We start from the raw sequence: 16,910 nt of genomic DNA on the forward strand, positions 1-16,910 counted from the left end.
TAAAATACTTAGTTGTAGTAAAATGGAACCAAATCACCGTGGTTTCTCACTATTTGTGGTTAAAAAAAAAAAAAAAATATATATATATATATATATATATATATATATATATATATATATATATATACCATTTTTCAGATTTGCAGATATGATTTGTCTTAAGAGTAATTCTACTGTTGGAGCACATCCTTTTTTCATATAATCCTGTGTGAATCAGAGGAGAGAATGAGTAAAGGGTGGGTGTGGACATAAGCTGTAGTTTGGCTAGATCTGGTCTGTTTGGCTGAGAAGAAGAGGAGTGAGACAGTAAGTTTTCCTTGAATGAGCAGAGTGAGATAAAGCAAAATGACGACAGAGTAAAAGCAAAGAGAGGAGAGGATGGGGGGAGAAAATGGATTGGATGTTGGCACGCAGGGAAAGGCAGTCTGCGGTAGACTTGTAAATAGCTGGAGGGACAGAGGGATGGAGGAATGGAGCTATCAGCGGAGAAGTGATGAAGGTCTGGGATCAAGCCAAGATAAACAGCCTGGCCTGGAAGGAGCTGCAGCACCACACAGACACAAATGAACTTTACAAAGGCACAAACATACAAACACTTAAAGCTGCAGACTCTTTATATTCATCATACACCCCTATCAAACACACATAAACACTCATGCATGCACATACACACCTGCAGGCACATAAGCAGTGTACTGTTAGGCTCCCAGACCGCAGCTTCTTGAGTGTTAAGCTGTGTGACAACAGCTTGAGCTGTCATTTAGACGTCTCTTTTCAACACATACTTCACATTAGTCCATTTGCTCAGATACCACAGAATAAACACACAATGAAAAGAAATGACTGGGCTTTTATTTTGTAACACTTTGAATAAACAGACTCAAAGAAGGCTGAGCTTTTGGAAAATCCCTCCTAATGTATCTGTAGATTCATTTCAACTCCCCCTTTTTAACAGTAAAAGCTATGATTTCTCTTTTTAATAATAGCTACAGTAAAATACATGTTACAGTGAAGGTGTGCAACCGTCTTCCGTGCTGCATGTCTGTTTTTTTCATCTTACACATGTAACAGTGTGTTTCATTACTTGTCAGTGAGAGTGTGACTGAGCTTCATTAGCGTGCGACCAAGCGAGAGCTCTCCTGCTCTGTCTTGTCTTTGAGCGACTAACAGCTTGAGTGAAACCTTTAAATTTTGCCAAACGTTGTCTTTAAGGCAGCATTCAGAGGCATTTTGCAAAACTGCAGCATGAAAGAGTGGCTGTGAGGCGTGTCCAGCTGGAATGCAAAACACAAGTCATGGTCATTGCTCTGTCACCACGCAGAGCTGGGCTTTAAGGACCCTCAGCCTCTAGGTGTGTTTTTCTGTTAAATAGAGGTAAAACAAGTTACTTTCCTTGCTATATAGGTTGTTTTATACAACCTATAAATCAGGGAAAATTAGGAGTGTGAAAGAGAATCATTAACAACACATTTTGAATCAGTATGCATTCATAATGACGAGCAAAAATGTAATGTGAAAAAACGAAAAAATAATTTAAAAACTTACAATTTAACACTAGTTTTGTCAACTAAAGTAACGATGAACAACATAGTAGAGCAGGTAAACAGGAAGTGAAGCTGTGCACTCACTGTGTCAAGGGCATCCAGCCTTCAGTGCTGATTGCTGAAAGCCTTTCAGACATACTATGTGGACAAAAGTTTTTGGCCACCAGCCTGTTACACCAGCAGGGACTGTAATGACATTGTATTCAACTTGAATATTTTAATACAGAGTTGGCCCATACTTCACAGCTGGCACAATGGAGTCAGACAGGTAATGTTCTCCCGGCATCTGCCAAACCCAGACTCGCCCTTCTGACAGCCAAACAGAGAAGCGTGATCTGTCACTTCGTAGAATGTCCACTGCTTCACAGTCCAGTGTTGGTTTGCTTGACACCACTGCATCTGACGTTTGGTACTGGACTTGGAGATGTGAGGCTTGCATGCAACTGCTCAGCAATGGAAATCCATTCCATGAAGCTCCAGCTGCACAGTTGTTGTGCTAACATTAATGCCAGTGGAAATTCAGAGCTGGAATGAGCGGAGTATTGGCAACTTTCATGCACCATGCACCTTAGTCATCACTGACCCCACTCTGTGGTTTAAGTTGGTCTTCAGCATCTTGTATGAGTTGCTGTTGCTCCTAAATGCTTCCACTTTATGATAATATCCCTTACAGTTGACTGTGGAATACTCAGCAGAGATTAAATTTCAGGGAGCGTCTTATTGCAAAGGTGGCATCCTTCACAGTACCATGCTTGAAGTCACACAGCTCTTCAGAACGACCCATTTTGCATCACAAATACTTGCAAATGGAGACTGCATTGCTAGGTGCTTGATTTTATACACCTGTGGTAGTGGGTCCTGAATTTAATAATCAGCACGTGTGGCCAGATGCTTTTGTCCACCTAAAAATTCATTCATGGATCAGAAATGCGGGTGTTCTTTTTAGTAGTTAATTGTATGGAATGCTGTTTTTTTATTGAAAAGATTTCTTAATTTATAAAAGCTTATACTGAGCTGAGGTAGGTAGAACAGGACGGTCTGTAACTAGAGATTCAGAGGGGCTGTATCTGCACCTACAGACAATTTAGAGTCACTTACCAAGTGACCTAAAAAACACATCTTTTGACTGTAGGAGGAAGCCAGAATCTGGGTAAACACAACAAATTTAACAAAAGTGGGATGTTTTGACTCCTGGCAAACTGATAGATCCTTAAAATTAGAAGATTATACTCTATTAAAGTATTAAATAACATAGTAAAACACATGCTGTCACACTGTCTTCCTATCTGGACTTAGACAGTCTTTTCCCTCAAAGCAGACCAACATAAAGTCAGGCTTTCAGGTCAATGTGCCTTCATAGCTCTTCTCCCAAATAAAAACAAATCCTAAAATCAGTCTGCTGTGTAAACCATGAATGTGTATCCTCTTTTGAAGCTCTCAGATTATGAGTGGTGTCTGTGAATTTGGTGGTGGTACTTGTGTCTTGTGTGTTTTATACATAGAGCAGCCTGCATATTAGTTCAAAGCCGCCCTGTTCTGTATGAGGGGAGAAGAGGAGACATGAAAGCAGCACTCAACAACATGTACAGTCTAAAGATGGCAGAGTGAAAAGGACTAGAAGGTACACCAACATTAATCAAACACACCTACATTTTGATAAAAGAAGTGCACCCACATGTCAGGGGCTCTTAATGGATGCAGCAGATGTCTCATAGAGGGAAAGAACACTTAGTTACTCATGCACAATGACAGAACGGTTAATTTTGACCAAATATTTCATGAGTGATGATATTGAGAACAACAGCACTTGGACTCTTAAATATGTATAACTCTGCTTTTAGTTATCGACTCTTACTTAATATAATATTGACATGAGAATATCTGTTGATGCTGATGCCTTTTTATCGCTCTGTCATTTGTATTGTATAAAAGCATTACCACATGCACACATCCATGCTAATACTCAGTTAAAAAGCAGTCCCATTATACAACGCTTTGTTTTGATGGAGTAATCTGATTGGTCAAGAGGCAGCTGATGGATCTACATTAATGTATTTTATATATGTGCTATATGAAGAAATACACTGACCTGATATACCAGATAGACTTCACCTATCAATTACATGGGATATGTCTCACATCCATCTAGGCCAAAGCCCATACACATTGTTTGGGAAGCTTAGATCCTTTAAAAAAAAAATCCCAGGGAGTGAGTGGAAAAACATTCAATCTGTTGCATTCATTACTGGCCAATCAGAGTGACAAAACACATGACATAGTGGGTGTTCACAGCAGCTGTTTATGTTCTGCTTTGGAGTGAACCTGACAGCCGCTGTTGTTGCTGACTTTCAGTGGTGAATCAAACTCACGCCAAAGTCATCACATCTTTCCCCCAAAGAAATGCTGTCAGGGCATTTTTTGCTCCTCTTGTCATAAAGACATGTGGTCCAAATCTTACAAAAAACTACTGCTATAACTGCATCCGAGCTACTTGCTACACTTGTTGCCATTGTTTATGGGCTTGCAGTACAACTAAATCCCGCCCATAGCTACCACCTCATTCTTCTCAAATGATGCTGATTGGTCTGTCCATTCTCAGTCCGGCTATTCGGCGCTTTTGCACCATGAGTGAAGTCAAAAGTCCTGCCTGTGGGGAGCAACAGTAGTAGTATTCCCCTACTTAGTCAAACCTTTACGTGATCTGAAACAACACATATTTTAGGTATTTCAAATTGTTTTATTTTTTGATGTATGCTCTTTCTGCAGTAATGTTATGGCAAAGATATCTGGAAAACAGAAGTTAGATGTTTTGCAGATTTTATGTTTTCTAATTGATGTTTTTACAGCAAATTTATAGCCAGTATGTGTATGAAAAACTTCTTCATCTCCCTGAACTCATGCCCACTTCAAACGTTCATTTTATTATGTCAAACCTGGCACTAAACAATGGGAATACTGACAGTTTTGTGTTATGAACAAGCCGGTTTGTTTGAGTATTTTAGTGCGTCCAGCTCCCAGGCGGGCTGTAGCTTTGTAAAAGCCCTGTATTGTATTTCTTTCCTGTGCCAGAGCCCTTTTTCCTGTGGCGGTGCTGTGTCAAACGATGACCCTCTGCTTCCTGAAAGTCGCATGGAGACAGGCCTGCCACGAGCCCGGGGGCCTCACCGTCGGCCACTGGACAACCTCAAAGCCCCACAACGCATCTGTCTAACCCTTTTATTCCTTTTTAGAGCCCTCTTTTCCCTCGTCCGCTTTTCCTGCTCCCCTTTACTTGTTTTCTCTCCATTTATAACTCTTCAATCATCCTCCATCTTTAATATTTTCATCTTTCTCACCTCCTGTCTGTTCTCACTCCCCTTCTCCTCGGTGCTTCCCTCCATCCACACCTCCTTTCCTCCACCCTTTGTCCCACCGTCCAGGTCAGAAGAGGGTCCGTCAGGCGTTTCCTGCATGAGTTACAGGTCCAGACCACACCTTGTGAGGGGATTTCTGCAACTTCTGTCAGTGACACGCCGTAAAAACAAGGAGACAAGCACCCTCATGTCTGCATAGACAAGGAGCTACCAAACAATGAGAATAATATACAGTTGTTTTTGGCAGTAAACTGTGACTTTTTGTTGGTGAGAATGAGGAAATGTGGGAAAAATGTGAAAACGGGATGAATTTAAAACAAATTTAAATGGAATCATAACAATGCTGCATCTAGATAAAGCAAAACATATTTTCTTCCTCTTGATAAAAATCATGATGACTCTTAGGGAATAGCTCTTGACCTCCTGTAAATTTATACCTCTATTTTTCCAGCAAGAAACCTCAGATTATAGAACAAAAAAAGAAGAAGTGGAAAAAACAGCAGTTTCTTGAGTTTCTTCAGGCTAGCTCCAGAGTCCTAAGAATTTCCATTGGAATTCACATTAAGATTCCCAGAATTGTATTAGAAAAAATTTTAGTCTCTGAGAGTTATGCTTAAGGAGAGAAAATACAGGATGTGGCTGACTTGTCTTGTCATTGTCTGCCAGGGTGCTGGGCGTCGTCTCAGCTAAATCCTGCTATGACCTCATAATTTCACATATGCAACATTCTTAATATTTGCAGATTTGGAATATATTTAGAAAAAAAACCATATATATATATATATATATATATATATATATATATATATGAGTAATACCTCTCTTAAAAAAGAGTAATGTCAAACTCCCTCTGGGTTCATTGAAATCAGCTCTGTGTTCTTAATGATGGCGCATAGATCCATCATGAACGTATTTATAGGAATGGTGGCTTGCTTTAGCTTCATTAGCTTTAGCTAAAGTTAACATAGCTACTCTAGCTATGTAATTAATATCACTACAAAAGCCAATATAGCTATGTTAGCTTAAGCAATGTGAGCATAAGAAAATGTAGCTTAAGCATATGTAGCTATGTAGCTAACATACCTATGTAGCTTACCTAGCTTAGCTTTAGCTGTGTAGCTCTGTTCGCTATGTTTTCTACAATGCTTTCCACATTATTAAGCAAATGACATTTTTCTCTTCTTTTCCTAAATATTAATGCAAATGACAGAATATTTTTTTAAGTCATCAGCTGTTAGAGCATAATTCAGATGTTTTTGAACAAACTTCATAATGATGAACATTATTTTTTTTTAATAAAAACCTCAAAATACACTGTTCCACATTATTAAGCAGGCCACAGGTTTCAATTTTGGAAAGAAAAAGGATCTCTCTACTGCCGAAAAGCCTCAAATAGTGTAATGCCTTGAAGAAGGAATGAAAACGTTAGATATTTCATGAAAAATTAATCGTGATCATCGTACTGTGAAGAAATTTGTGGCTGATTCAGAGCACAGATGGGTTCATGCAGATAAAGGCATAATGAGGAAGGTTTCTGATGGAAAAAAATCATCAGATTAAGAGAGCAGCTGCTAAAATGCCATTACAAAGCAGCAAACAAGTATTTGAAGCTGCTGGTGCCTCTGGAGTCCCACCAACCTGCAGTCGTGTATAATCCTACTATTTGGCCTCCCGATCCAATGCTCACAAGTAGAAACGGTTGCAGTGGGCCCAGAAATACATGAAGACTCATTTCCAAATGGTCTTGTTTACTGATGAGTGCCGTGCAACCCTGGATGGTCCAGATGGAGGAGTAGTGAATGGTTGGTGGATGGCCACCATGTCCCAACAAGGCTGTGACGTCAGCAAGGAGGTGGCGGAGTCATGTTTTGGGCCGGATTCATGAGGAGAGAGCTGGTAGGCCCCTTAGGGTCCCTGAAGGTGTGAAAATGACTTCGGCAAAGTATCTAGAGTTTCTGACTGACCACTTTCTTCCATGGTACAAAAAGAAGAGCAGTTCCTTCTGTAGCAAAATTTTCTTCATGCATGACAATGCACCATCTCATGCTGCAAAGAATACCTCTGTGTCATTGGCTGCTATGGGCATGAAAAGAGGGAAACTCATGTTGTGGCCCCCATCCTCCCCTGACCTCAACCCTATTGATAACCTTTGGAGCATCCTCAAGCTAAAGATCTTTGAGGGTGGGAGGCAGTTCACATCAAAACAGCAGCTCTAGGAGGCTATTCTGACATCCTGCAAAGAAATTCAAACAGCAACTCTCCAAAAACTCACAAGTTCAATGGATGCAAGAATTGTGAAGGTGATATCAGAGAAGGGCTCCTATGTTAACATGGAACTTGGCTTGTTAAGATGTTTTTGTTTGAAATAGATTTGATTTCAGTAAATATGACCTCCTGATGCTGCAAATTGAATGAATGACCATTTTCAGTTCTTTACAACCTATAAAATCTTTTAACACTCTGTTTTGCATAATAATGTGGAAAAGTGCATTTTGAGGTTTTTATAATGTTCATCATTGTGAAGTTTGTTCAAAAACATTTGAATTATGCTCTAACAGCTGATGACTTGAAAAATATTCAGTCTGTCATTCGTATTAATATTTAGGAAAATAAGAGAAAAATGTAATTAGCTTAATAATGTGGAAAGCAGTGTATAGCTAAGTTAGCTTTAGTAACTTGAGCTTAAGCAAACATAGCTAAGCACATAACAGATATGTAACTTATGTAGCTGCTTTGGAATGTTTTCACTGAGGACAAGCTTTTTTCCAGTAGGCAGACTGTTTGTTTACTCAACTCCATTAAACGCTTTGTAACTAGGTTTGGCAGGTCATTCTTTGACTTTTTAATTTTTGGTATCCTAACCTTACCTTAACTTAAACAGAAGTTGAGTTCGATTTTATTTAGAACGTTTTAGCCTGTATTTCCATTCTGAGATATACGGCGTCTCAGATGAATGGTTATGAGAGTAGCTGACTGAAATGAACAGGCTGCAGCCAGACTGTCTTGCACTTCTTGTTTACCCCTGTCCCTCTATTTCCCGTGCCCTCTTGCCTCTGAAATAGAGTTTCTGGAGTGGCTGTGGAATCCCCTTCTGAGGTCATCTGAAGTCGAGTGATTTTTTTTAAATGCTTGCTTGAAATTAAAAAGAACCATGATACATTTAACCTCACTTGTTGGACAGGTCATCATATTCATGGCATAGGATATATTTTGCATCCATCTGGGCAACAACCTAAAATGGGCAGTTAGAAAAGAGATAACTTTTAAAAATTGGATGATTGGATAAATGTTTTGTCTGTCACATTCATATTTGGTTAGTCGGAACAACAAAATATTGACATAGTGGGCATGTGCTGCCAAGCAGTAAACTACATAATGCACGCTTGACAGGCAGCTGTTGCCATGTTCCGATTCTTCACCATCAATTGAGCCACTTGTTCAATCAAACTCATGCAAAAGCTGGCTGTGAGAAGAGCAAAAACATCTATTTTTCCAGGAAAAGCTTTCAGTGCAGTTCTTTGCTTAGAAATGTCCAGTTCTGCTAAAACTGCCACTTCAACTGCATCCACGCTTATCTCTTCAGAAGCCACTGCTGTTGACAGGCATGCAGAACAACTAAACCTCTTGTAACCTCTTTTACCTGAAAGGATGCTGATTTGGCAAGATGAATCTGCCTGATGACAGACATGGAACCTAGCGAATTCATCTGCTTTGCATGTAGCACTTCTCCCTACCACTCCAGTCAAACAAGAATCAAGACACCCTACCCTACCCTAACACAAGGGGAACACTTACTGGTTGGGGCAAGGGGTGTATTGGGATTGATCCCTAATCAACTCTTGGCTGCATTCCGACAGAGGTCAGTCTTACAAATGGCTGCACTCACTTGGAGCGCTGAGGGAAAGCAGTGTGCTTTGTTTTGATCTGAGAGACTGGCACTAAAGTGCAACATCTACTTGACAAATACAGTTCAAGTTACATCTTACTCGTTTTAACTGTCTGCTTGTTCATGTTGTTCACAAGAATTGTAATATACTAGATAAGTGATAAGCTAGTTTTGGCAACTGAGGCCTTATTCACACTTGCACAAAACTCCTGAAAAAAATCCTGAATTTACCTGGGTGAAACTGCATATGTGAACACAAACAGCTGTATTTTTCACCAGGGCTAAACCTAAAATTTCCCTGCTAGTCCAATAGTACTTTGCCTCTCCCCAAGCCTCCCTTTACTGACAGCCAAACTGCAGGAAAACCTCCTGCTGCGAGGGACAAGTGTGAACAAGTAAGTCAGGAAGTTTTGGTTAGCCACAAGGTAGTTGGCATCAGCGTCTCCAATAAGGCGATCGCTGTACTTCAGTGACTGTCGAATCATGCTTTATTGTTACTATATTAATAAATTACGTGAAAGGCGTCAAAACTCTACCTGCATTTTGTTCTGGCTGAGCCCGACAAATCTTGCTACACCCAGTGGACTAGCTTTATAACAGCTGATGCACGTGTCAAAAAAATGGTAAGCTTTTCTTTTGACCCGTAACCACGTCATACTCTTACTTTGATCTTGGACAATGTCCTGATGGTACGTGAGTGTCTGTGTGCTTGCATTGGCACAAATCTCTTTGTTCCACAGACCAGTGTGCCTTTGAATGAGCTCAACGCCTCCTTCCACTTAAGGTCATGAGTGCGTGTGCAGGCAGCAGTAACATACTTTTCAGTGCATCTCTGAAACGACTCCTCAAGTCTTATTCTAGCCCAGGTCAGAGGCAGGAAGCGAGCCAGGAGAAAAGGAGGAAGCAGAAGCAGCTCTCTCTGGCTGCAGGTAGTGACCCTCAACCTGGACCTCCGACCCCGGCCTCCGTCAGTCTGACAACACTCAGACTGACAAAACACAGATGTGCAAACACACCGCTGCTGCCTACATTGTGCTGATATAGGAAAAGACTTTCTGATAAATGGGAACTTAAATAAAGACAATAAATCCAGAATGATAATTTACCTCTTTATTATTTGACAAATATAATAACAGCATGTTGCATTTGTTCACTCGTTACATTTACAGAAGTGTTGAGGAAAGCTGTATGGATAACACAGACTTTGATCACACAATCATCCATCCCTCTTTCATTAACTAACTGTTTGATGATGCTGGACGTACTCCTGCTGCATAAGCCCTGCCCAAAAAAAAGAAGAACCCTCAGAGATTACAATAAGGTGACAAGAACAGCCTGCTTGTGTTGACATTTAAAGATTCGAAGCCAATGAAGAATCACAAAGGCGGCAGTGGTTGAAGGTCTTTGGGCAGGGCTCATGCTTTTGGAAGGTATCTGAAACTCTAGAGCTGAATCACCAGGTCCAGAAGAAAAACTTGCTGCCATGCTTGGCAGGCTCCAGTTTACCCTCAATAACTGCGTTCGGCTCAGGACGAGGTCTAGAGTGGTAAGGGTTTTCAGGGAGGGGCCGCTCGGTCGCCACTTTGGTCACCTGTGAGGGTAAAGGAACATACATAACGTGATTTTCAGATAAACATTAAACCGTGTAAAAGTTTTTGTTGTATTTCATTTGCTCGACAGGCAGGCGATGTGATAGTTCATCAACAGTGGAGCTTGTTGGTGGATAAAACTCATGCTAAGGCCAGTAGGGAGAAGTGCCAAAACATTTTTCGGCCATAAAAAGCTTTCAGTGCGGTTCTTTGCTCTTTATTTTATAAAGGAATGTGTTCCAGTTCTGATAAAAACTGCTGCTATACTGCAACAATATCTGAGCTAAATGCTACACTGGCAGCAGCCATTGCCACTGGCTTCTAGTACAACTAAATCCTGCCCGCATTGTTCTCCTCAAGTCACGATGATTGGTCAGACCTGGCACAATCATATGAGATCAGAGCTTTGCAAGATGGATCTGCCTAAACAGAAAATGAATCTGGCTGATCCAGTGTGAACATAAGATTAAGTCTTATTTTGCTTTCTTCAACTTAAAGGTCACATATTTTACCCTTTAAAAAAAAATTATATTGATCTCAGAGGTCCCTAAAACATGCCTGTGAAGATTGTTGCTGAAAAAATGCCCCACTATTGGATTTTTGCATGTCTAAAAAACCTTCTGTTTCAGCCCTGCTCAGAACAAGCTGTTTTATGTCTGTGGCTTTAAATGTTACTGAGCTGTCTGACTCCACCCCTCTCTGGAAATGGATGTGGATTAATGGATGTGGCTCTCCTGATCCTACTCTCAGCTGGCAGCTGAGGAGGATTAGAAGAGGAGGGTGGAACTTTCTTCCTAGTGGGAAGAGCCAACCGAACCTGGGGGCGGTGCTAACTCCCCACATGACATCATGAGGGGAAAGTCTGAGAACAGCTTGTTACAACACACATGTTCTTGGGGGGGGGGGGATTCTTGGGGGTATTCTGGATAGGCCAGGGGCACTTATTTTTGCTAGAAAAGCCTTAAAAAAGTGTATTTTGCATAATAGGTGACCTTTAAGTTGTGCTTCCTTTAAAGCTCTACAAGTCTCCTAAAAAGCTATATCATGACAATAAAAGCATTATCAAATCCATGATTTAGTCTTCAAACCTGCAGCTGACTGAGACCACTATGCAGATGCAATCAGAGCCTCTTATACAGCTCACAATCAGCAAGAATGGAGCCCATCAACAAAGTGGCTGACACAGTGAGTGCACAGTCACTCCGTCACACATCTCACCTTCGACAGGTCTCCCAGGTCAGGTCTCTCCCAGCCGAGCTTGTCGAGAACGCAGCTGTCGAAGGCTTGCTGCTGCTTACGGCAGCGACGCAGCTCGGCCAAGTTGGAATAATCCAGACAGGTCCAGTACTCGGTGAAGGACTCGGCACAGTTTCCCTTGATTTGCCTGCAAAAAATGAATAAAAAAATTCAAGAGTGAGATTGTCCCGAAACCTTGCATAAACTGTGTCTATCCCATTAAAAAGGCTTAAAAAAACAACAGTTGTTAAGGTGATAAAGTCACCCAGGAAAGCCCAAATAAATGAAAATGACATTAAGGGTTTGAAAACATTTTTAATGCTAATATCATGGCTATGGCTAAATTTTGGTTTATTACTTGTAATTTTCCACCAATCACAGTTTTTGGTGCTCCAATAAACAGAAAAATGTCAACTGCTCATTTAAATAAAGTTTCCTTGGCAAGCACCAAGAATCAAACCAGGTCCCTGAGTAATTACAGCTTTTCTCAAATCTTCCCTCATTATAATAATTACAGGTACTGCTCTTTCACAATACCTCTCAGTTTATCTTTGGGGTGAGAGAGTTGCTTGCTTGTTTCGGCTTTAGAATTAGAGGGCATGTGTTTTTTAAAGAACCAGAAACACAAACTGTTTGAGGCACACACAAAAGCACCTTAGTCTCTGGAAGGCCAACCAAAGCTCTGGTTTAAACCTTTTCATAAACAGACTCAGCAGTAAGGAGTGAAAATACCCAGACCACTTCCTCAAATAGCCCCCAAGGGCAGTTTGAGAGACACAATAGCTTCTGTACTTATTTATGTTTAAAGATTAACAAGCCCTGTATCTACTGGTCAGTGTAAAGTAGTGACTACACTCACTACTGGTCATTGTGAAGAAGAGGAACAGATACATCACACAGAAAATGTTCCCAACATTTTAATGGCTAAGGGATAATTCAAATTCATGAAATTGAAAGTAAAAAACACAAATCAGGAATTTGGAAAAAAGTTCATTCTTATTGAAGGACAAAATAAAATTGACGAAATGTTGTGGGTAAGACTGATTTAATGGAATTGAAAAGAAGAGTCAGATCGCTCTCTTTTTCCTGCATCTTTCTGATTTTAAGTTGCTAGAGATAGACATATGACATTGACAAGTATGGCGCTGTTTCAAAACCCAAACTGTTTTCAGCTGTGAAAATGCTGTGCATGGTGACACATACAAGCTGAGGTTGCGTTAACCGAAAATTTTCCGTCATTGACAGATATATATATATATTTTTTTTTTCTTTTTTGAAGGATGATGGAGAATTGAAGGCTGTCTGTCATTTTAACCAACTGGAATGATGAGGATGAGCCTTCGTTTCAACACGCACACAGACAGATGCATAGACCTTTTCCATTTTGCACAAATGGACTATCAGGGAGGTTATTCAATCTATCAAAAAATCTTGTTACCACTGGGCTCTATCACTGACTTTGATTCTAGATGAGTGAAAGCACGTCGGGTCTCCGTGCTGACAGTGCACTGAGAGGCAGCTGGAGGTGTCTTCTTGTGTCTTAGTTCATCACAAAGGGATACAGGTCGGCATGCAGAGTGTTAAGCGATGAGAACGTTGCACAAACTGAAGACATGGTCTCATAAACGGTGGTTCTAATTTTAGATTAAAGAAGTATTTTTTCTTGTGATGTATTTTCCGCACATCTGTTTGTGGCCACTGTAAAGAAACATCGGAAAATAAAGGCTAAGCATTTACACGGCGATTCCTAGGAAATAATGTTCTTTTTATATACTATTCACCTTACCACAAAAAGAATGACAGCCTCCTGCAGAGTAACATGATGATGAGAGCAGCTGGTGAGCACGCTGTGGTATTTATGGATTACAGTAAACTTCAGCTAAGTGATCAGAAGTCTAGCTTAATTCATGATGCTTCACCTAAATAAAGTCCATTATATTCGTTTTTCAGAACTATTAATAACACAGGAGTTAATAAATGATGATTAACCTAAATTAAGTCTGTTATAGTACCATTAAGATAGGAATTAAATCCGTCTGCTGTTGTCGCATGCACGTTTGCAGACAGAGCCTGTGCAACTGGTGGAGGAGTGTGTGATTGTCACATCAGGTTGTCCTTGTTGTTTCATCATTATAATTCAGCATGCGTTAATGATAAAAAATCCTGTGGAGCAGACAAAAATGCACATGGCTCCACAGTGCAGCCTTTTAACAACCTGTTATTGGCTATGGTCCTCAAACTACAACATCTTGACATTAAAATATTCTTAAAACTGTAAGTGAGATCTTAAACGGCGCAGTTCATAGTTGCTTGCTTGAAGACTGGGGTTGCTGCTCCACCGTCACTTTGTAAAACGAGTGGTTAACACTGTGCTGCTGTGTTCATCTTTCTCTCAGTGCCATTAAAAATGCATAACCTCAAAGATTGTTCTTTCAATAGTTGGGTGCTTTATAGATTGAACACTACTAATGAAGTCATATTGAATTATATTATTTTTCAGATACTAAACAGAAAAGTATAATGATGGATTGTAAAAAGGTATGACGGAAGTTTTACGACCCTTTCAGTCAAAAAGATGGACAACAAAAAAGTCCAGCGCAACCTCTGCAAACAAGTGTCACAGAAGGCATTTTTCCTACTCAGGATTTTGTGTGCTCAAAATGCTGGATTACATTGGCACTGTATTAAAAAAAAGAAGCTACCACACAGAAAGCAGCAGCTGGAGACACAAGCCTTTACTAGACCATTGAGAAAGGACTTAAGTGTTATAAACACATTTATCAACAACTTATTTTGATCCTGCTCTTCTTCTTGTGTTAAACAAAGTTGATTTCCTCCCTAGTAGATAGCTCAATGGAAGACTATTTTAACAACCTTATTTTTCCCATCCTTTTATCTTAGTTGTTTAATTGACACGATTCAATTTGGCCCCAGAAATACCAGCGTCTACATTCCACTTTAACCAAAAGTCAATAGAAAAGAGAGCAGGACAAATACAAGAAAACAATGACCATACTTTCTAGATTATTTGTGACACTGTTTCCATGCACAACAGAAGTTAATCGTTTAAGTTATATTGAAAAGATTACACACATTACCTGAAGAAGTTAAGTGCACACTCGTTAACTTTCCTTCCCTCTTCTAGACATTTTCTGGGGTCCTTTTCCTCCCAGCGGCAGAGCATGAACTCCTTGTTGGGTTTGTCACACTGGGAACCATAATGGTGGGCAGCAGCCTTCAGCACTGCAGATGACACATTGATCTAGAAAGACGAAGAGACAGAAAGATGGAAAACAATGAGAATCAAACAAATAAAACTTACATCAAGATACTGTATCAATGTTTGAAGAACATGATTATTTTGCCTCCTTGACACAGTAAACCATTTAAAAGTAATAGAATGATTTTTCATTGAAGGCTAACATCAGATTAAATTAACAGCCCAAACACCAAGCAGGTTAAAGGTTATAGGATAATTTCCAAATACTCAGAAGTTGCCATGATTTACATTTTCCTCTCAACTTTAAGAGGCAAATTCAAAGTCTGCATCTGCATTTTCTGTCAAGATAAGACCAGGTATATATTGAAAGAGGAAGTTAATTACCCTAGGTTTAAGACAGTGCAGAAATCTAAAGTGAAAAGAAAACAGTTTTGAATGCAAATTTTCAAAAGGGGGGGGGGGATAGTGGCAATTAACAGAAAATCTGAGATTCTTAACTATTAAAAATGTTATTCTTTTTGTCAGCCCTAGTTATCATACACAACTGTGTTTTGGAGCTTTCAAAATAATCAACACTTCTTATCGCTTGTTTTAAATAATGCAATCTCAGACTTTACCACTGACAGTATTGTAAAGCACAAAAGCCTATAAAACTGCAGATTATCTGTCATTCTTTTAAACAAACCCTGTTAACAGCGTCTGAAAGAGAGTAGTGATGGTGTATTCAAATTTGTAGGATGGCAAATACACACACCAACATTTCACAAGTCCTATCAGTGTCCCACAATGATGCAGAAGTTAGACTGGTGTCTTCTTCAAACAGCAAGAGAGCAGAGGAGGTGATACTGTCTCAACTGCACTTATGTTTAGAAAAACTGCCTGTGCAATTCTGTTGAAATGTTTACTGTGTGTTTCTGCAATTTAGACAGTGTGCTGGAGGTTGAATGCATAATTCTGTCACAAAAGCAATGAAATACTGATTTTTTGCTGTTATATCATTTGATCTTGACTGGTATATAAAAGCTAAGAATGTTGGTATTGTTACAGCTCTACTCTGTTCTTGTCTTGTTTCTCATAAAATAATGTAAAGCAGTCACACTTAAAATGTTAAATCAATTATTAAATTGGTAATAGGATATTGAACGACTGTGGAAAAACAGTGATAAAAGTACTACTGTGAGACAAAAATAGTGCGAGAAAGAATTTTGTTTATTAGCTTCCATACTTGTTTAGGAGACAAACAAAGTCTTGCCAACCAACACATGACCCACAAGGACAAGTTCAGGGAGCTAGAGCAACACCGCTGCTAGTGTTAACATGCAAGACAATTGTTTAGAAGCTGCAAAAGTTTAGTTATTGTCAGTAAAGGGGTTAGTTAGAGATACGTTTAGGTCTGCAATGGGAGCGGTAATACGTTGGTATCCTAAGATGTCTTGACTCTTTTCTCGCTTTATAACGTTCATCCCAGCTGATTTAACAACAGAATATTCAGCCCTTTGACTGCGTACAGAATATTTACAGTGGAAATTTTGACAATGTATGTCTCTCTTACTCTACCTACATTAGATACAATTACGCCCGCTGCAAGAGTTGTAAACTATTGATAATGTTTACCTTGTATCACAAAGCTACTAGCATTAGCCACTGAAGCTAGCAGGCTAACATCTCACTTACTGGTATTCAGAGCTAAATAATAACCGCTACTCACCTCGTCCACATTTAGCTCCTGTAGTGTAGGGACTTCAAGCGTTGTAGGCATGGCTGTGCGTGTGTAAAATAATACAAACGGCAAAAGTTATGTACCGCTGCTGAAAAACATTCAAGGTCCTCGTCTAGCTCCAGGATGAGCTACGAGGCCGCAGAGAAGGTCAGCTTACTGCGCCTGCTGCTGCTGTCAGAGGGAAGGCGCGTGCTGATGACGTAAACGCCTGCGTCACCAAACTGGGTCTGTTTCCGCACGCGCACTCATGGGCGCAAATGTTAAGTGTAAAAACTTATTTTTTCTTCGCCAAGTTGAATTTCTAGCACTTCAGAAATGAAAACAGTGCCTCAAACGCTAAATTTCTCTCTATTTTGAAATTT

At 39.9% G+C, this 16,910-nt stretch overlaps 1 protein-coding gene across 1 annotated transcript; it reads right to left on the bottom strand.

The window, feature by feature from the left end:
* Positions 1-9,878: 9,878 nt before the first annotated feature.
* Positions 9,879-16,747, bottom strand: ndufa8 (NADH:ubiquinone oxidoreductase subunit A8). Its single transcript, XM_041810260.1, has 4 exons — positions 16,537-16,747; positions 14,707-14,870; positions 11,591-11,756; positions 9,879-10,374 (listed from the first exon to the last, which is right to left on the bottom strand). The coding sequence occupies exons 1-4, from the start codon at positions 16,585-16,587 to the stop codon at positions 10,237-10,239; spliced, it is 519 nt and encodes a 172-aa protein (XP_041666194.1). The 5' UTR covers positions 16,588-16,747; the 3' UTR covers positions 9,879-10,236.
* Positions 16,748-16,910: the final 163 nt, after the last annotated feature.

The sequence above is a fragment of the Cheilinus undulatus genome, linkage group 17, assembly GCF_018320785.1.
Source record: "Cheilinus undulatus linkage group 17, ASM1832078v1, whole genome shotgun sequence".
NCBI classification, from domain to species: domain Eukaryota; kingdom Metazoa; phylum Chordata; class Actinopteri; order Labriformes; family Labridae; genus Cheilinus; species Cheilinus undulatus.